At 40.7% G+C, this 21,815-nt stretch overlaps 1 protein-coding gene across 3 annotated transcripts in view; it reads right to left on the bottom strand.

Moving 5' to 3' along the window:
• CDKL5 (cyclin dependent kinase like 5) overlaps positions 1 to 21,815 on the bottom strand; it is a 162,025-nt gene that overhangs the window by 8,790 nt on the left and 131,420 nt on the right. For 2 of the 3 annotated variants that reach the window (XM_019755452.3, XM_074324175.2), the window contains exons 12-18: positions 20,678 to 21,641; positions 16,819 to 16,920; positions 16,449 to 16,554; positions 13,567 to 13,690; positions 6,749 to 6,848; positions 3,146 to 3,268; positions 1,819 to 1,938 (exon numbers count right to left, since the gene is read on the bottom strand). In XM_019755452.3, coding sequence (XP_019611011.1) covers positions 1,819 to 1,938; positions 3,146 to 3,268; positions 6,749 to 6,848; positions 13,567 to 13,690; positions 16,449 to 16,554; positions 16,819 to 16,920; positions 20,678 to 21,641 — 1,639 coding nt within the window. The remainder of the gene's footprint in view (positions 1 to 1,818; positions 1,939 to 3,145; positions 3,269 to 6,748; positions 6,849 to 13,566; positions 13,691 to 16,448; positions 16,555 to 16,818; positions 16,921 to 20,677; positions 21,642 to 21,815) is intronic. The other variant, XM_019755453.3, reaches the window with a different exon arrangement.

Below are 21,815 nucleotides of genomic sequence, written 5' to 3'. Positions count from 1 at the left end.
CCCCGGGCTGCAGTCCCAGCCCTGGGGCACCTCTGGCTGTCAATCTTCAAGGACCATGCTTTTAAGGGCTCAGCAAAGTTTTAATAAAATGTTGATGATCTCAAGGACCACTACAAGATTTGAAGAAACAGAGCATTGAAATCCAAGAGAAACTGCTTGAGAACTGAATCAGGTAGCAATCGCTCCTGGAAAGCATCCTTCTTGGTCATTCCAAAGTCTGTCCAAGAAAGCTTTGTGGTCCCCATAGGAGGTGGCAGAGTACACTGCACACCGTAAGTGCTCAAAAAGGGTGTTTTCTTTCAACATAAAATTGGTATGACAACGCAATAAGATTTCTGGTGATTTTAATAGCCCTGACCACATGTAACTATTGAGCAATTACAATTAATCCTTGAACAACACAGGTTTGAACTGTATGGGTCCACCTTTGAACGTGAATCTTTTTCAATAAATACCTGTACAATTTTTGATTTGTGCTTGGGAGGCTCGTGGATGCAGGGGGCTAACCATATGCATTGATCTGCACCATTTTTATACAGTGGACTTGAGCATCCACGGACTTTGGTATCTGTTGGGGTCCTAGGACCAATTGCTTGTAGATACTGAGGGACAGCTTAAGTTCTGGGGGAGTCAAAAGTTAAAAGCAGACTTCTGACTCTGTGTGTGTCGGGGTTGGTGCCTCTACCCGTCCCCACCCCCCCACCTTTGTTCAAGGGTCAACTGTATAATAATATGGGTTCAGCTGGAGATATAAAGTTACCTGAAAAGAGGGGGCGGGGGTAGAACATCAGGCCGTCATTCAGAGCCTTGTGCTCTTAGTTCAGATATTCTCTATATACCCCCCACGCCCCCACAGCCTATATTGTGTTAGAAGCATAAAACATAAATGGTTGGGCAAATACAATAGAAATTTTGGGAACTCCTATCGGCAGCTCTAAGTAACAGCTTACAATTAAATAGAGTAAACAGCAAACCTATAAAAATAGACCCCCTTACTCCAAGTCACATTAATCTGTGCTCATTTATAAGCACAACCAACCCTACAGCCTCAAAAGCTCATGAGGACTGTCAGAAATTATCATACAGAGGAATAATGGAGTTACACTTTTTTGAATTATAAAATATTGAATATGATAAAAAAAAAGTTAGATTAAGTTACTATGCTCATTACAGGATACTGAAAGGATACAATATTAAAAATGTTCCAATCAAAATAGTTGTTTAAAGGAGATAAACCTCAATTACCTGAAAAATTTATGGATTTGGTTTCTGCTTATTCCCCCAGAGAACGACAGAGAAACGCGATTATACATACTAACATGCAGTCCTAATACAACTGTTTGCCAGTTTTCCATCAAAAATAGTATGGATTTCAGAAGTTTAAGTATTCTTTCATGAAAGTTTATCATACCTGTTTTTCAAGGCCCAATTCATATGCTACCAACTTTAATGAAACCTTAATCTTCCCACTACTTCCTTTCACCTTCTCCTACGTTTTATGGCAGGCTTCACTTTTTACCATGAATTACAGTTCTTTATGGATTTTCTGTCTCTCCTAGGCTGCAGAATATTTGTGGGCTGGGCCATGTCTTCTTCATCCCTTATTTCCACCCCACACCCCACCCCTGCTAGGTGAAGACTAATGGAATCCCACTTTTGTCCCCAGTAAGACAAGGGTCACTGAAGCAAGATCTGGACTCCCAGAATGCATCTGACTATTAGTGAGGGGATATTCTGGGGAGTCTCTCGGCCTTGCCCTCCCTTCAGGAGATGATCACTGCAGTCTAAGACTCTAGGAGTGATGCATGTGCCACTCACTTGGGTCTGCAGATCGGAGATCTTCTCAGGACGCCACTCCTTTGGTCTGCTGCTTGGGGTGCTAGCAGAGTGGATGGCTTTCTGCAGTGTCAGAAGATCGGGGCCTTCAGAATTGGGCACCTAGAGCAGAATACACACAGGGATTCAATCAGCACACCAACAAATCTAACTAAGATATGTAAGCCCACCCAAGAGGAGAACCAAAGCAAATCAAACCAAACCAAAACTCAACTAGAAAACAAAACCCAAAACAAACAAACAAAAAACCAAGGGAAAAAACCCAATAAAAAAGAAATCCAAACTCTCCCAATGTTCACAATGCAAGTGATGCTAGTTGGAGTCTGCTGCCCTCTTAATAATTTTCCCTGTATTAGGAAAAATTGGCAGATGTCATGCAGCTCTGTTAAATAAAACCTCAATCCTTAAAGCATTCCCATGCTGTTAGTTTTAGTCGCTGTAAGAGAGAGCAGTTAAATTGGGCTGTACCAGGAATTGCTGTCGTATCCTCATTCCACATTGCAGTTAGGTTATGAACCAGTTCAATAAAACAAAAATGCGTTCCTGCTGGGAAAATGATCCAAACACTGTGTTTGGGGGTACCCCAAGAAGTCCAGCAGGTTTTCAAGGATAGCAAAGTGGAAAACTATGGTTTGAATCATATTCCCAAGACACTGCCCAATAAATAATCTGGGTCTAGCACTATGCACGATGAAAATGCTGGAAATTTGTGCCACAAACTCCAGACAAATACAATTGGTCCATTCACCAATTTGGGTGAACACAGGAGAGTAACGTCAAATGCCAAGCAAAAGCCCTGGCTTTAAACCAAGTGACCAGCAAAAGCTAGAGCTAGGCAAGAAAAAAAAGCAAATCACCAACTAACAGAAGCTGCTTTTCATGGAGCCTGCTAGCTCACTCAATTTGGTCAATTCAACTTGGTTTCAAAGGAACAAACTGCCAACCAAGTGGTAACAAACTTTGTGAGCCGAAAAGACGTTTGTGAATTGTAAATGCTAATCGAATTCTTTACAGGAAATGAGGGATTTTATAAATGTTGTCTGCCAATAATTGGCTCATCAGACAACCCAAACTAGCCTTTCACTAGTTTGTTTGCTTAATAGTCTTTAATGCTTCAACCTCCTCGACTGATTCAGAAAATTCAGGATGGCAAAGAATTTATATCTCAGTGAATTTATGGAACTGGCTCAGGTACTTAACTAGCACAAAGAGAATATGACCCCAAGAAAATAAAAAGACATGCTGTTGTCATCAGTAAAACAAGTTTACTGGAGCAGTTTTCAGGGCTACCATACGTAAAAATGGGTACCATGGGTGGAGTGACTACAGGAAGCTTTTTCAAAGAAGAACTATGCTTTAAATGATTCTTTGAATTAAAAAGAGGAAAGAGGGATTTCTTGATGCTTGGATTCTCCCCGTTGGTGGAATCTGTCTGCAATATAAGATACAAATAAACTAATTGCAAAAAAGAAAAAGGAAAAAGAAAATAAAGGTGTTTTTATGGAACTTTCTAGCCCTAGGAAGCCCTCAAATTATTAAATATTAACAGTCACTGAAAGATCTCTGTGCTGTGTGTGCATCTAGAGGGGGTTCTGTGTCATTTCTCACCTGGACATGAAGAAGCCAACAATGTAATTGAAGACATACAAAAAGTTCTATGTATATAAAGAACATGTGGTCATGATAAACACCTAGAATAGGAATGCCTAGAGACCGACACACATCATTCACATTAAACTTACAAAACATTTAGGAGTTACTATGAGAAATAGAATTATTATGCAGAATTGTGTTTAAAGAGCTCCTGATGAGCTTCAGTCTCTTCCTAATTGCAAGAAATAGGACATCAGCAACGAAAGAATCTACTATGCAATCTGCCTATTAGGAAAAAAAGAACTGCAAATCCTTTGGAACATGGTCAATGCTTGAACCAGAACACAATCACTTGGAAGAGGAATACGACTGTTGTAGGATTCTACTGTCCAGGAAGAAGCCTGGTTCTACTCTATCAGAAATCTTCACCCCATGGAAAATATCTGGTGCAATTCAGAATACGGGGTTTCAAAGTGAAGAAACAGAAAGTCCAGTCTTTAAATTGAAGCATGGTTACCAGTTGAGGTAGATATTAACGTACAATTACCAAGTTGGCAGAGTCATCATCTGCTCTGAGGGCTTATGTAACTCTAGATATGGAACTGCAGCCAGATTTCCCAAGGCGGCTTCCAGATTTGCTTGAGTCAAAGCAGACACCTTTGCGACACAGAATTATTTTCTGGCCCTACTTTTCCCTGTTGTGGATATCTCAATTGTTAGAATGCACATGAAGGTATTCAGATCATCTTATATGGGTGTGTATACGAAGACATGTGAGCACAACAGCCCAGTTTCCTGTTCCCATGACGGGGTTCCAGGAGAAAAGTTTAACTAACACCACTAAGGAGGCCACAAGAGAGTCCCCAGGAACAAGTGGGGGCTCTCCACAGAGGTGGGCGACTGAGCCTGGGCCTGCTATTCAGGAGAACCCACCTCTAGATCTCCTAACTAGAATGGATGACTTCGGGCAGGTCACAACTTGCCTGGGCAGTTCCTATATCAGTGAAATAAAAGGGTTAAACTAGATTCAGAACCCATCGAGGCTTTTAAATGTCCTGCTTCTCTGTGTGCACTGGGCATCAGATTTCCCTTTTTTTTGAATCTTAATGCAAAGGCTACAAAAGCTTTAAATCTTTCAAAGCTCGGTTACCTAGTTTCCTTTTGCTGAGTTCTACAAAGTGAAGAAGGCTAACTTTAATTCTGTTTCAGTGCTCACTGGAAAGGGCAGAGTTAACGAAATGCCAGGCTTAGGAGCCAGAGGTCCGGCAGGATATACGTACTGAGTGCTCTTTGGAAATCTTACTCTAGATACCCAAGTCCTTTAAAAAAATTTGTTTTTCTTTTAACTAGAAAATCCAGAGGTACAAAAACCTTTGGTTTGGAAGGCTTAAGGCATGTGGCCTATACAGAGATATTTTGCAGCTACTTTACCTATCAAAAATAAAATGTATGAAAACCTTAAAACAGTAAGTTCAAGTGGAGAGGACGTTAGAGAATAATAATTTTCCTATTTACCCTGATCTATACTATTTAAACATCTAAAATTTGAACCAATCCTGAATAACAGAGTCGGTCAACATGTATATATTCGACTCAGGCCATGGTGAGCCGGTAGCTTTAAGTTTAATGTTGGTCTAAGACAGACAGACATGAAAAGCCAAATCTATACACAGAACGCCTTCAATCCCTCGGTTCCTGCTACTTTCTTCCACTTAAGCACCCCACAATGGTTACAGACCTGAGGTTAAGAACAAAAACCTCAAAATAAAAATAGTGGTTAAGAGGAGGTAGTCTAAGTTCAATGTTCATGATGAATAAATGTCCTATAAACAATGATAAAAGTTTTATCAGCACATTAAATAATTTAAACTTTTCTACTTTAAATTAGGTCTGTTTTGTTCATTCAGTCTAAATAACAAATGTAGTAATATTTGATTGGGTGGCATTTTGATCTGAAATTCTGCTTTAAGTGAGTTTCAGTTAGGCAGGTTTTAAAAAATAAACATTTCAGGAATATCACGCAGCCATAAAATGAAGATAATAAAATTTGTGTAGTAACATACATGTTATGTGTATGTGTCTGTGACTGATAAACTATTAAAAGCCAGAATACAAAACTGTACTAGAATGATTACTCTTGTTTAAAACAAAATTAAAAATCACTTTCTCCCCACAAACATATGCACAGGCTAAAAAGCTAGGAGGGTATATACCTAAATCCTAATACTAGCTGTGATATAGTAAGATTAGAAATCATAATTTTTTACTCAATTTTTCTGTAATAAGCTCATATTTATTTTACGATGAAGTATATAGACTTAATAAACAAGCAAGTGAAAGAATAATCTTGAAAGGTAATCTAGAACGGTCTTTATTACTACATCTAGAACATCTGGAGATAAAAAGCCTTACTTTGGGCATTATAATCTTTGCTACTATCATCTATCTCATCTTTACTTACCATTGGGTCATAATCCTAGAATCCTTTTTCCTTTTTAAATAAATGAGAATCAATCACGTATGAAGTAAAACTAGAAACAAAATAATCTAAAATGGCTGATTCAACATTGTCTAGTTTGGAAGGTGTCATAAAGCAAAGGGGGAAGCAGGCCTCACACGTTTGAAGAAGTGCCTGCTGGCCTGGAGGCCTGGCTTCTCCATGTTTTCTCATGTCACTAACCAGCAGAATCCTTGCTTGGGTGGTTCAGTGACGTGATGTGTATGGTTCCATGCAGCCAGCCCTGGATTCAAGTGGAGGGCTCCCAGGAGCTGAGACTCGTTGCATTTCACATTTCAATCACAGGGTAAACATGTCTTCCTACTAAAACAAGCCCTGAAATGTCAAATACTATCTCCTCTTTGTGACTCTAACCCAGAAGTGTACTTGTCAACGTGGGAACTGGATAACCAGCCAGGGGAGAATAATGAATGACAATTAGTTATGGCTTTCAAGATTTAAACATAAACCAAAACCATTTCCTAGGTTTTCGCATATCTTTAACTCCCAGAGAGAAATGCTGCAGCTTCATAGTTTTTGCATGAATACAAATCCACATGGATAAGACGTTAATTGAGAGAGGCTTATTGTGTTCTCTCTCATCCAAATTCAATTCCTTCTATTCTTGGAGATTCTGTTGAATCTAGAAAAGGCTTTGTGAGAGGAGGATAGTTGTATAGAATTTGAGAAAGAAACATACAGTGTATGTCAAATTTCAATAAGAAAATAATTCACTTTGATTGCCACGTACAAAATGTAAACTACCCACAGACTAATGCCAACTTGTATGCCATTGTATACAGAAGTTGGCCGTCTACTTACTGTTTGAGATTTCTTCTTTTTCTTTTTCATTGACTTGAAAAAACCTTGTTTTTCCTTTTCCTTGAGTTGTTCGGAATGACTAATGTTTTCAGGACTTTTCCTAAACAGAAAAACATTTTTATTATATTGCTCTTTCAATCATTCTCCTGCCATTATGTGACAAATATAATGAAGACTAAAAATGCATGACACCAGGTTCGAATAACCATGAAGAATCAAACTCTCAGGTAAAGAGCCTCTAAAAAACACAGGAGGAACTGAATCTAATCAACCATGGTTAATGATTAGCTTTTGGGACAGACTCACTCAAACTAGGAATTTGAACATTATTACAAATGATCTGTAACTGTGGCAGGACCATTTTCATGCTGTTGAAAAACCTCAGAATTACAGAATTTGAAAAGCATATGGTCTAAAGGATGCCTTTCCAGGAACCCTCCAAGGGAATGAGCAGAAACACTTTCATTGTCTTCATTTTTCTATTCACCTTCTTAAAACAAGCTCAACAAGTTCAGTATTAGTGGCTTGCCAAGGTATTGAACACACACACACACACACAAAAAATCAATGCTGCTACAGAAACATTATAAATATAAGTAAAAATTGCCTGAAACTGGAAAATTCCTTTATAAAAAATCTTACATCTATTTATTAAAACTAAATAAAAAATAGATAAGGTAAGAAAAAAATGTGGACAGGATGAATGCTGAATACAAAGCACTCTTTTAGAAAAAAGTCTCTAACTGAAAATACTGACGTTAAGCTTCATACCACTGACACCACCAGGCATTTTAATACAAATAGGAGATATGAAAGGACATCAAACAAGACACCCTAGCCCGAATAAGTTGGCTACTTGTTTGTTAACAGCAGCCCTATATTACTTCATTTAATTCACAATCTTTAAAAAGCAACTCAACTGGTACTATTCGTCAAAAAGGCACATTCCATGGGCTCTATTGAAAACCTGAGTATCTATATGACCGTGGAAAACCATTTTCTCAAATGATTGGATTCCTTCTCCTAGCTACTCCCTAAAATCAAGAGCAGAAACATTAAAGGTGATAGAATTTCTTCACATTTATGGTTTTAGAACACTTCATAGTGATGAAATTTCTAGAACATCTAAGAAAATATGAGCAAAGCAGCATCCTGTACTTGATTAAATTTGTGTGAAGACAGAAAACATCTCCACAAACTATTACAGATATGCATGATAGAAAATACCAGGAAGCTATTAAAAATAAATCACATCTTCAAGGAATTTTCACTAATATGAATATTCAAACTATAATTAAGTGAAAAACGCCAGCATTCAAAACTTTCTACATAATACAAGCTTAACTGTGTTTTAAAAAGTGAAGTGAATATACATGTACACATACAGACATTTTAAAAAGGCAGGAAGAAATACAATAAAATCTTAATAGCTATCATCTCTGGGTAGTAGGATTATTGGTGATTTATTGTTTCTTCTTTTTAATTTCAACAACAAACATGTACCAAAGATATCATAAAAAGGTTTTATAATCCACAGAAAATTTATTTGAAAAACCAAGGATTCAAGATCAAAGACAACAAAGGAAGAGACTGAGAGAGAGCAAGAGCCAGTGAGGGAGAGAATAGGAAGTAAAAACCATGACTGTTTGAAGGAGCAATGACCTTTTCCTCTAAAGTATTTCGCCTAAAAGTTAATGGGAATCACAAGGAAGTAAAAACAGGTACTATAGATCCCAGTGTTCCTTAAACTCATTAGGACCTGAAATTTTAAATATTATTGAGAGTCCCAAATTCTGAAGCGTAAGTTTTATAATACAACATAACCAATGAAATAACTAGTGTTGGAACTCTGAATGATGCATTTACAATTTGAAAGCTAGAAAACTTCAGACATGATGGAATGGGTAAGATGGAATAGTGAAAAGTTACAGATACTTTAAGCGCAGTGTTGCAGTGCTGGGGAAGACATACCCCTGTGACAGACAGACTGGGCCTAGACCCTGGGAATTCAGTCCAAGTTTCTTACAACAAATACTTCTGAGATTAAGGAGACGAAACCCTCTTACAAGAGGCCTAAAGACAAATGGCCCGAAACTCAATTCCAGGCTGCAGCATTCATTCCTGTGAGGGTTCTAAGAAACACAGCAGAACAGTAGAGTTCACTGGAATCACAAAAGCAGGACCTTAGGTTTGAAAGGAACCTCAGAGGGCATCTAGTCCAACCAGCACTACTATTTTTAATGTTCTGGAACTTCCAGAAGTTAAAGAATTATTTGCTTATGATATGGCTTACATAATGGGGTCTGCAGAGCAGAGTAGTCAGATTAACAGGTAGAAGATTTTACCAATCAGAATGAAAGTCTACCAAAATCTCACAGGCCCGTTAAGGGCCAGTAGTAAAAGTGCTTTCTGCCAACCTAGGAAATCTCTAAGGGGGGCACATTTATCATGACTGCAACCTTAGGCCAGGAATGGGTGTTACTGCAAGAATGCGAATGCTGGTGACAGAAGAAGTGAAGGCTTGAGACACTGGTGCTCGGAGGAGCAGGATGTGGGATGGGAAGAAGGGTCTATCCAGTAAGATATAAGTGAGAGGATGGGGGTGTGTGTGTGGGGTAATGAAAGAGAAGGAACAGGACAAAAGCCCAGTGACTGCGGCTTCTTATGACCCCAAACAGAGGAAAGATGAATCAAAGACCCTCTGCAGGGTCTTTTCAGAGGCACTGGATAAACCCAGAACCCTGGGAAAGGGGGGATGATGAGGAAAACATCTTCAAACTGAAGCTGAGTGCAAGTGCTGGGGCCAAGATCCAGGCAGGGAAAGATCCCAGAGGCCAAACTGAAAAAGAAAATAAATTACCCTTGAACTAGAGGATGAAAGCTAGGAGTGAAGCGTGAGTGTGCATGCGTCACAAGACATAGAAGGAAGCCAGAGATAAAGAGAAAGCGCAAGTGGGAGTGAGCGCGAGAGAAAACCGAGGGAGAAACTACACTGAAACATACACATACAGAGAATTAACAGGAAATGTGAAGGGAGAAAAGCCTGGGGGAGAGAATCAGAGACAGAGATGGACAGAAGCTGGCTGGAACGCGGGCACCTGAAAAGCTGTGTGTTGTACGAAAGAATGAACAAAGAGACTTGAACACTTACAACCAGTAACACAGAACTGGTAACACACCAAATGGGTAAGCGTGTGTCCCACAGTTTACCTCAAATGTGAATTCTGGACCCTGGTATGAATTCTACCTGGTATGGTCAACACTTATGTGCTGAGCTGAGCTAACTGCATAGGCAACAACAGATGGGTCCCAGAGCAGCGGCACAAGAGAAGGGCAAGTGTGTGACCACAAAACTCTCCAGGACAGGAGCTTTACAAAGGCCCACCCAGCACCTTATTGGGGCTGATAAAACGGCAGGGGGTGGGGAGTGATGGCAGTGCAAGGCTAACAGTCTCCTTCCTGCACAGTGATGGGACGCAAACATTGTCTCATACAACACCTATTTCTCTAAGTGGTCAAGAGCAAAGAGAGGATTTACAAGACTCACTTAAAAAAGGGAAGGAATTAAAACTGACTAAATCAAAGTCAACCACCACTGAGAGTACTTTGTGCCAGGCCCTGGGTCAGGTGTTGGAACTACAGAGAAAAATAAAAAGAGAAGAGTGACTTCAAGCTGCTCAGACTCGTCAGGAGACCCCCAGGTTTGACAGAGGGTCAGACATCCGGGGCCTCAGTCTAATCGCTCTGGCAGCAGTGTGAAGCTGAGCTGAAGAGGAGAGGGGCATTAATTACTCTGCGACACTTTCCCTGCCACCTCCCCTCCCCTGGCAGTGTGACTAGGGTGGTCAGTTAATGTCTGAGAAGAGAAAGTCAGTGAATAATTTTGTGACTTATGGTGGCAAGCAATAATGGATACCAATATATTCATAACTTTGCAAGAAGAAAAAGCCTGGGATTGTGCAAGTGAGTGACAGCAAGTCTTCACTTAACTTCTTCACTTAACTACTGGGATTTCTAATTAATTTGGTTTAATGTTTAAGCATCAATTTTTAACCCAATTTTGACAGCAGTCTTTCTAAATGTATTTATACACTTTGTCTTCTTAAGCAAAGTAAGAGCAGCCTGTTTTATAAATATATACTCTACATGGATATCTAGTCTATCTATGAAACCGTAAGGGCTAGAAATGATTTTTCTCACTGGGGACTGAGGAAAAGGCAAAAATACCCTTCTTCTCTCCACAACTATTGTTCCAGATCTTTCTCCCTCTGCACACTGTATTGTTACCTGGGACGATTTCTTGCCTGACAACCCCAGTGCCAACAGCTAAAACTGTGCATAAAAGAATAAATAGGCTCACAGGGAGGGTGGAGGTGTTTTCCCATTAGTAAAGATGATGAACCTGACTGCATTTTTCTTGTTCTGAGATATTCTGTCTTATCTCCCAGTTCTTAAATGGATTCTAGATAGATGAGATGACCAGAATAACCATTCTGGATATTATACTACGATATCTATTTATTGCTTTAGAATATGACATAGTAGCTTGATTATTTTCATTATAAGAAACATATATAGTGCACAAATATTCTCTTCCCAAAAGAAACATAAAGTACCACTACCAAGGAGAAACAGACTGCCCTTAGGTAAGTGACCATTTAGAAACAGCAATTCACTATGTTACGGCAGCAAGGCTCGTTCATGTTTTTGTAACAGTTATCAAACTGTGTTTCTCTCGAATATACACAATATGGTGAACCAGTGAGAGATCCTGTTCAGGAAAAACAATCAGGACAAGTCAGGCTTAATGAATGACTTAGACTAAGTTAGATGTGATGCATGAAGGAGAAGTATCATAGCAGCATTATTAGCGGGGGCAGTGGGAACAAAAGAATATAGCAATTCATCACTGGTAATTCTGGTACTCTCTCAAGCCTCATAACAGCAGTATTAGAGTACGGATGACTCGATGGAGACTTGTCTAAAGTTCAAAATCCCAACTGTGCCTCTAATTCTTTTTAGAACAACTGCTTTCAGGTTTTTATACATATCTAGGTCTAAACAAGCTCTACGCAAACTGATTATAAAAAAGACAGAAATGGTATGTTGTTAATACCACCTATCCTGTATTTCGATTGTCTTGATCTGACCCACCTAATTTTCACAGGACTCTTTCAGTCTGTAATTGATACTCTTTGAAACCATCACTACTTCATTATGCAATGACCAAGAGGAAAAATAATTCTTTCTGTACTTCCATATTCTCATACTTTAGACACTATTCTCATGGCTTGTTAGAACCACACTTGAAAACTGTCAACGCTGGTAACTCAAGTAAGTTATACCTGTGCTCCTAGGTTAATGTGTTCGAGTAGAAGAGCTTGTCTAGTCACTTGGAGAAAGAACACACCAAAGTTTATCAGGAAAGTGAGGTATGACCTGACAAGTCATACTGAAGTAAAGGATATTAATGGTAAAAACTGCTCACATGATCAAGACACAAGGTGCCAGACACTGTCTAGGTGCTTTTGCTGTTTTACCCCATTTAATGATATTAACCCTATGAGGGAGGTGCTCGTCCTAGCCGTCTCGCAGATGAGGTTCAAGTCACATGGCCAGAAGGTGACATTACTCAAGATACTCTATTTCCAGAGTCTAACCTCTCAGCCACTAATGCTGAAACTCTCATTTTATAAATAAGGCAATGGAAGTAAAGTGTGCTTATACAAGCAAAAATATTTATAGCTTTAAAAAATAGTTTTTATTACTGTTTTTAAAATAATTAAGTTATTGTCACCATTGGGCATGGGAACACTGAAACCTCGATATAACCCTGCCAATAAGGTCCAAATTGTGAAACCACATAGAGTCAGGAGAACTGACCTAAGATCCTCCTGTGACTTCTGGCAACAAACACCAGACATAGGCTCTCTGACAAACTGGTCCTATTCTGAATGTGGTGTGTTTCAGTGATGCACCATTTTATTCTCTTCGTGGAGAACTTGGTAGTTCTATGAAGTAGACAAACGCCCCTCACTAGATCCTGGGCAGTCTTTCTGGGCAGCTGAGAATATAAAATCCGCATTACTATTTTTAAAAAGTCCTTACTCCCCAGACAGGTCTGCTAATGAGACTTGATATACGTTACAATTCTCTCCATCAATTTTTATTACATATGACACAAGAAGATACAAGGACAAGCAAAGCTGGTGCATCATTTTAACCTCTGGCTACCATTACGCTTTTGTGGGAGCATAAAGGGTTGTTTCCCTATTTCTATCTTTTCACTCTGAAAAAAGTCAGGTGGCACCGAGGTGAAAGGCACGCGCTGTGGAGTCAGAACCCATGTAGGTCTAGATCCTGGCTCCCTCCTCCCTGTTACTGGCTGCCCAGCACCAAGCAAGCTCCTTACCTTTTCCAAGCTGTAGTTTCCTCATCTGTAGAATTGGGAGCCACCCCACTGTGAGAACTGAGTGAGACAGGGCACAGAAAGTGCTAAGCAAAGTGTCTTCTACGTCATTCAATAGCAACAGAAGAGGAAACAGTGGTAGACATCAGTCATGTCAGAAGAATGCAATGGAAGACTTACGAGGTATTTACTGACCCAGGAGATTTTTTTTCCCCTTTTACACAATATTTAATATTAATGTTGAACTTGACAGAAACCATTACAAATAATGAAAAATCACATTTTCCGCAACAATCTCTCTTGAGAAAGAAAGGCCTAGCAGGAGAAAGAATGCTAAAAAGTTTATCCAGAATTTCTTTGAAATTTCAAATCTCCCAGCAGGAAAAAGAGTGGAAACCAAGGCACTCACCATGGATCGAACGCTGTTTGTCTTTTTGAGTGGTTAGTTCCAGAACTGCTTTCTGATGGTAGGGAAGAAACTCTGGTTGACACATTATTCTCATGGAAAGAATTATCTGGACGTGGAGATGGCACTGAATAAAGAAATACTAAGTCACTGATGTACTCTTTTGGTCCACTGCGTTTTCTCTCACACAAATAAAACACACAAACAGATGAAATCAAAATCCTCATCCGCTCCTCAGATAACTTTTGTGTTTTCTGACAGTGGAGGTATCCCAGGGGACACTCCCCCGACCCACACTGCTTATAAGAGTAACGTGCGAAGGTCAGTTCACACCAGGCAATATGTATCACATCAAAAGGCAATATAAACTGACCTGTCAGTTGATAAACTGAAAAACATTGTAGGATATTTAAAAACATGAATATGAGAGCCCTCCCCTTTACTGTTTTGACATTCTTTGAGGTTGAGGCTTTCTTATATCATAGACCCAACTATGCAAAATCTATTCTTAGTCTGAAGTGATGCTTAACAATATGTGTGCTGGAATATACAAAGTGCCGTTTAAGCCTTCACATTTGGGAGGTAGCATCAATTTCATATTTTTAAAACTAGTTCCAAAGAAATTTGGTTACTTGCACAAACATACTGTTTTTTCTCTGAGTTCTCAATCCAGGAATGAACAGAAAGATAAACCACACTGTATGTGAGCAAATACTTTTCTGCTTTTTTTTTTTTTTTTTTTTTTTGAGGAGGGAGTTACTACCTTTTTATGTCAATTTCTAAGCTTGGTCATAAGTTAAAATATATTGCAAATTTCATCACAAAAGGAATATACAAGCTGTATATCAAGAAGAATGACACCATTTCACTTGCCTCTTGACCAGTGGGACTGAAAATGGGAAGTATTCTGAAAACATCTGTCATTTTGGTGATACCACTATATCTTCATCCAGTTAGATTTAGTAGCATCACTGAAATGGCAGCTGTCGCCAGATGTTTTGCCTAGTTAAATATTTTCCTTCTATTTTTAGACTTTCTAAAATAAAAATGTTCTGCCTGCCAGACCCTGAAATGGATTATGAAGAAGATGAATGAGGGGCTTCGCTGACATTAAGTAATTTAATTCATTTGCAACCAAAATAAAACTGTTTCCAGAGGTGAAAGACTAATTAATTTAAAATTCTGTTAACATTTTATATTAAAGTATATTCTCCAGACATCGATAGAAATAACACATGTATGGTCCGTCTTGGAAGTAAAACTTACAGTGACAGAAGAAAAGGCTTTAGCTCATGTATACTACAGTATTTTGTTTTAATTAACTTTAATCTTAATTAAAATTTTAGTCTCCTAAGATTCTAAAGTAACCATGGCATGAGACAAAAATAATAAATGCATTAAAAGGCATATTCAATGTCTTAGGCTGTTTTCAAAGGTGGGGCTGGGAGGGAACAAAGCAGCCTAGTTACTCAATATACATTTAGCCTTGAATAACACTTGTATGTATTTATTTAGCTCAGGTTCCTCGTTAAAATGATCAAGCAGCTGTCCATATCCCCTTCCCCAATTCCTGCCCCTTTTCTGCTGTCTTCCCAAATCAACAGCAGTGAGAAGCCAGGCAATATGGGTGTGGGTGGCTGTAGAAGGTTGAGGTCACCCTTGAAACCATTGAGAAGCAGAGCCTCCCAGACCTAAGACCTTGCCCTGCCCTAGTGGGCTTGCTGTCTGTCTCCCCACTAGGGTCCCACTCTATTACTACATAGCTCCTCGAAGGGGATGCCTTTCTCTGTCAATATCTCCTAAATCCATACAGTCCCCAAAGCATCTGTTTTTCTTGTCTGTTAAACATCGAAGTACATTTTAAAGGCTTGTAAGTACACTTGAAGATTTTCTTTCACTCAATCAACAAATATTTGTGAAACTACCAGCCAGTATGCTAGTGAATGAGGGTGAAAGAGAAAAGATAAAGGGCCTCACAATCTTGTGAGGGAAATGCAGACAAAGAATCGGTACCATGTGTGGTCTGTGTCGTGTTAGAGGCCTAGACAAGAACCACGGGTGGAACAGAGGAAACTTCACTTCATCTGGGTGGGCAGGGAAGACATCACACTGCAGAGGACCTCCAAGTAGAATCTTTAAAGGGACAGAAACAAACTATCCAGGCAGCAGGAGTGTTTCAGGCCAGCAGAGAGCATGGCCTGTGTTGAGTCCCACAGGCTGGGCACCAGAGAGGAGGGGGAGCAGCTGGAAAAGATGCAGGGCCAGCACATGGAAAGTCTGGAATGCCATCCTAGGGAATTCAGATTTTGTCCTGACACCAATGGGAAGCCACCAGGGGATCTCAGCAGGGGAGAGATAGAGGACTGGGGGAGGGGTGGGGGAGGACAATGGGTTGCCTTGCTCAATTTATTTTCCTGTAGCATTGATTACCTTTTACTGCTCTAATAATTATTGCATTTAGTGTTGCTCTCTCCCCATGAGAATGTGAGCTCTGTGAGGGTGAAGACCTTTAGGTGTCATGTTCTAAATTAGAACAGGGCCAGGCACATAGGTGATATCGGTAAGTATTTTATTACTTATCCGAATGAATGAATGGGGTGGTCAGAACACAGCTTTAGAAGGATCATTCCAGGGACCGTTTTGATGGTGACCTTGGAGGTAGGAAGATCAGATGAGAGGCTAATCAAAGAACCCAAGTCAGAAGCCTCGAGGACCTGAAGTAAGACAGAGGGACCCAAAGCGGGGAGAAGTGTTCGAAGGTGACAGTGCAGGTGAGAATGACACTGACCTGAAGCCAGGGCAGTGAAATGTAGTGTGTGTGGGGTGGGCTGGAAGTGCAGTGAGGGGGAGAGGAGAGAGGCGTTGGCGCGAGGGGCCAGGCTTACCTCGGTAGAAGCTGCCAACTCTCCTTGGAACAGGATCATTGTACAGATGTCTATTTTCTTTGGGGGCGGTGCCATCATCGGAGTGAGGGTCATGATACGCTCCACCCTGAGACAGGAAACAGGTTTATATAAACAGCCTGTGAACCTAGGACAGGGCATCATTGAGCTCTAATTTAATCAAGGATCTTTTAAAGAGAACGCTCAGAATTATAGCATGAGGAAAACTATTTACTTTATAAGCCAGTCCAAATTATTTGTGGGAGATTGGGTATGACTACATTTTAAAAAAATAGGCTATCATGATATCGAATGATCAATCTTTACAGACAGGCTTTATCATAAAATGGTAGCAACTCTGGAGAATTCAGACCTCAGACTTCTGCCGTGCGTGGAATGAAGAAGTGCCTTCTCTGGAGGGTTCTTTGACAGAAGATCGTGCCACAGTCATCTCTGGAGGAAGCTGTTCCCCGGGCTGGAAGTCAAATTTAGAAGGATTTATAAAATTGCCCTTATAAATGATGAAAGTCACCTAAATTGCCACGGGCTTTATTTGGTATAACCAGTACCTTAACTGACTTAAAAAAAAAAAAAAGTTAGCTGGCTAAAACACAGATTGTCCCATAAGAGTGAATCATCTGATGAATGTAAAATAAGTCAAACAAATGTCACACAGATGGAAAGTGAAATTCTCATTAAAGTTAAGGCAAGTAGGGAATGAATTACTCTGAAAATAGTTCAATTAATTATTAAAAACAGAGAAAATTATCTTCCTAATATCTAGACAGTCATGATTCTGAGCAGCACTCTAATTAGAGATTCTATTAGTTACCCCAAAATTTCTCTAGCAGATTTTAGGCTGAGTTTTCCAAAACGAACTGTACAGAATCAAAATTCTTTTTCATGAAGGACTTATATGGCAGATTCAGATGAAAACTAAAGTCCTTTAAATGTATCAAGGAATCGAATCAATACTCTTAGTTAATTTCTGTCTTAAAATTCCCTAATTACTGTAGTTTGTGTACTTAAGGTCTCCTCTGAATCTTCTCCAGGATAACAGTACTTATATTTCATGCATTTTCATTATCACGATAGCACTCAGCTCCGGAGACACTACCGATTTCTTTCAAGGAAGTGAGTCACAAGCTAAGAGTAGCCTTGGTCCATAATGGTGTTCAGTGAGGAAAAAAGTAGCATTTTCTACACTTGGAAAAAAAGATTAAGGAACAAAATTACCAAGCCATTAAGAGGAGTTAGCTGCATTGCACTATCTGTACATTAGGCACAGAACGAGTATTATGTTGAGCCTTATGTGATGTATCAAAACTATTTTATTTAGAATTTAAAATATGAGTCTCTCTTTCTCCCACTCACTCCCTAAATGTACTATGAAAGGATTCTAGGCAGGAAATTAGCCAATGAAGCCTTTCTTCTTCTTTCTACTTTGTGACAAAATCTCATGAATTTTATCACCTGTATTGTTTACAAAGGCCTCTAAAAAGTACTTTAGAGAACAAATGATTTACATCTAATCTAAACTCTTAAGTGCTTAGTGTGAGTCTAGTCCCCTTGCTCTTGAACGTGGCCACAATACTTTGCAAGAGAGTGATTTCCATCATTTATTCACAGCTTTAGTTACTTGTCAAGCTGTCTGCCGTCTTTGTGCCTTGAAACTTGTCCTTTCTGGCAGCTTAGCACTGTACCTCCTGAACTGGGCTTAAAATTCAGTATAACAGTTGGATCTATGCTTAGCCCACAGCAACTGTTTATAATTAGCTGATTTCCACCATGTTCACAAAGCCTTTTTTCTGGAACTTTCAAAGAGCAGTCCACTTGTCGTTTTTCCAAGTTAAAGCCTTTCGTTTTTCTTCTTCTCTGTTTACACTGTGCTTAGTGCTAGCATTCTTTACCTGGGTTTGACCTCCATGTAACGTCTCCGGGCAGCTGCCAGGCTATGGAGAACTTTCTAGGCCCTAGAGGTTCTCTCCTCTCCAGGGGGACTCTTCCGACCACCACTCTGACTCCAACCACGGCATCTCCTGCCTGCCTCTCACCTGGGCACCAGATGATCTTTCCAAGCTTGTGCAAAACACCTCTGCCTAGGGGCCCAGGGTCACTTCATCCTCAACATGTCAGCATGATACAGTGCAAAGAGCGCTGGCCAAGGACCAGGACATTGCCTCATGATCCCCGCTCCGCCCTGAACTACTTGGGGAAACTTGGGCAACCCAGCCAACTTGCTCATCTGTGAAATGAAGAGGTTGAATTCAGTGACTTCAAAAGTCCTCTCTTCTACTCTGAAAAGAAGCTCCTACAAAAGCAACCTTGAAGGCTTCCTTTTTCCCATATTCAGTCCTTCAATTCACAAGTCCCATTGTTTCCACTTCTGAGGAAGTCTTTAAGACCCACTCTTTCTCTGTTTTCCCACTGGTACTGCGTCCAGAACACACTTTCCTCTTCTCATGCTTGGATTATTGCAAAATCCACCCCAAATCTTGCATGTTCATTCCAGCAATGTGGAATAAGCTGCAATCCTCACAGCACACCATGCTATTTATTACCCCCCTCCTCCTTGCAACGCTCTTTCCTGCTCTCCCTTTGAGCCTCTTTCCTGATGTCAACTCCATTTTCTTCCTAGTTAAGTCCCAGAAGGCTCTGCTCAGATAGATGCCAGCTCCCTTGGGGGCCTCCTGCCACCCTGCCTGGACTGTGCCGCTTCTCTCTGTGCCCACGGCATACATACCTCTAGCACAGCGTGGGCATGCAGGCTCACAGTATTTTAACAACCTATCCGTTGGCAAGGGTGCGACCTCACCCCGGCCTACACACTCCAAGAGGACAGGGACCACATCGTTTTCAGCATTCTCATTAGAGCCTATCATGGAGCCTAGCTCTTCCCAGAGCCTAGCTCAGTCAGTGCCTGAACACATCTTCATTCTCTAGCCATTCAAATCCTCTCCACATCCTCGCTCGGAGCAAGACCTTTCATTGCCCCTAAAGCCATTTCTGACTGCTCCCGCTCACAATGCTTTCTCCCTGTTCTCAACTCCTATTTATAGCCAGTGCCATAATAATGTGCTTCTTAATTATTTCATTGTTATCATGTATAATTTAATCTTCCCTGAGAGAAGTTTCTCAAGGGCAAGAACCCTACCTCAGACTCTTCTGAGCGCCCGAGAATACCCAGCATAGAGAAGGTGTTCAATGTCTAAAGAACAGCCTCCACCATCGCAGCAGCAGCAGCAACAACTAAACTTTGACACTTACTGTGACGGGCACTGGGCACAGTGCTTTATACACCGTCTTTAATTCTTACAGCAAACACAGAGAGATGGGATCCCTTTCCCAAATTCACCAGTTTGAAGCACCTGGCTTCCCAGCTGAGCTTATCACTGCCAGTGCCCTCTCCCCAGCACTCGTCTTGCTAAGCTTCCCATTACACAATCCATCCATATCTCCTGGGGTTCTGACACACGCCCATGAACCCGTTTCCATAGCCTCTGAAAGGGGACTACTTTCCCTACTCAATCTATTTGCTTCTTCTGACATTGATTTTCTCTGCCTTCACTTCTTTGTTGCAGGTAAATGTTTCATATGACTAAATATAATTTTAAAAAACACATTCTGTCATAAGAATGCTGCTTCTTTTAAACAAGTTAGTGTCAGCTCTAGAGTCTGAAGATCAATAAGATGGAGGAAGTATGATGCTAAAAAACATTGCCTTGAGATTTAAAAACAATCCAAAAGACTAAAAACTAACATTTATCCCGGCCTGAAGTTAAATTTAGTGATAGCTCTAGATACATTTACAAGTTTTCAGTTCATTTAAGATATTGAGTAATGTCTTAGCAAAGGGATTGGTTTAAGCAAATGTGGTTTGGAGAAATTAGAGGGAAATCCCCATAAAATTCACACTGATTTTTGAGAAAATTAAAAACTAACCCATAGAGCCAATGAATTCTATAATAAATCAAAATAGGAGTCTCTCAATCAAATATGCCAGAAAGGAACATTTAAGAAATGAAACAGATTTCTAAAAAGGAGCTTTCTGAGTTCTTAACAACCGGCTTAAATCATTTTTGTTTTTAACAGATTAGTCCTTCAAGTACTGCTTCCCTAACTGCATCCTATCAAGAATGGCTAACCTACTGCAGTAGGGAAAATTGCAGACTGACCCCTGCACCACCTTCCCACGGTGAGCCAACAGGTCCAGGCAAGGCCCTCAGCTGTACCTGAGGTGATAAGAGCTGCAGGCTGTTGGCTCTGGCCGCCATCCCTTGCCCTATGCTCAAGCTTCCGTCCAATCCTTTGGCTCTCACTTTGTCCCGGGTCACATACATGGAATGCCTGTGTGGACGCTGCTGGGAGGAGAAGGGGCTGGTGTAGCCCAGCCCATAAGAAAAGGATTCATGAGGTGTAGACAGGGAATGGGAATGGCTGTCCATATGCTCAGGCAGCTTCAACTCCTCCATAGTTTTTGAGTGCCTGGCTGTGGTTCGGCGTGAGTCGAGAGTGCCCTCACTTCGGTTATTTCTCCCCAAGGGGCTGAGCAAAGTTCTCGTGTCGCTGTGCCTGGTGGGGGTTGGGCTGGTGGGAGAGTTCAAGTCCAAGCAGCTGGATGGGAAGTACCTACTGGTATTGGACTCTGCAATTTGGGCCCTGGCTTCGGAAAGGTTGCTTACGGACTTGGAGTCACTCAACGCCCCGTGGCTTTTGGCCTTGGTCCGGTAGGAGGGACTCCTAGAGGACTGGGGAATGGTGTCAATGTAGCTGTGCCGACTCTGCTTTTCGCTGGGCTGCAGGGTCCCGGCTTTGCTCTGCGAGCTCTCCATAAATGAGTGGCGGTTCTGCTGTGATCTGCTGCTCGATTTGAGGTACTTTGTGCCCGGGCCTTCTGAAGGCTTTGGGTCAATACTGAAATCAAACTCTGTCTTTGACTTGGCTTCTTTTGGGCTGAGAATGTGTGGTAAGTTGTTGTTGGTAAGATCTTTGCTGGTAGAGCCAGGTTGGCTGCTTGCTTGGTAGGTTTTGGTGTGCATGGGGCTAAGAGTAGCCCCAGCAAGGTTTCCATTCAGGAAGCTTTCGTTGGCAGGAAGACCTTCCTCAGCCCGGGGCAGACCCACACTCAGGTTCTGGATGTCCTTGCTGTTAGATCTGTGGTGAGACTGCAAAGCGGTACTTTTGCTGGCTTGGTTTCTATGTTAAAATAATAGAAAAAAAGTATCTTAGTTTTCCTCAATAGTAAACACACAAAAAGTATCATAGAAAAGAAAACAAATACCTACAACATTTCAAAAATGAAAACATGTAAGTCTCTCAAGCTCATGTCAACAAGTAACAACCATCAGAAGGAAGTGCCTCGGATCAAGT

This window comes from Rhinolophus sinicus, chromosome 18 (assembly GCF_057876585.1).
Source record: "Rhinolophus sinicus isolate RSI-liver-muscle chromosome 18, RSI-T2T, whole genome shotgun sequence".
NCBI classification, from domain to species: Eukaryota; Metazoa; Chordata; class Mammalia; order Chiroptera; family Rhinolophidae; genus Rhinolophus; species Rhinolophus sinicus.
This window is presented reverse-complemented; position numbering and strand designations above follow the sequence as displayed.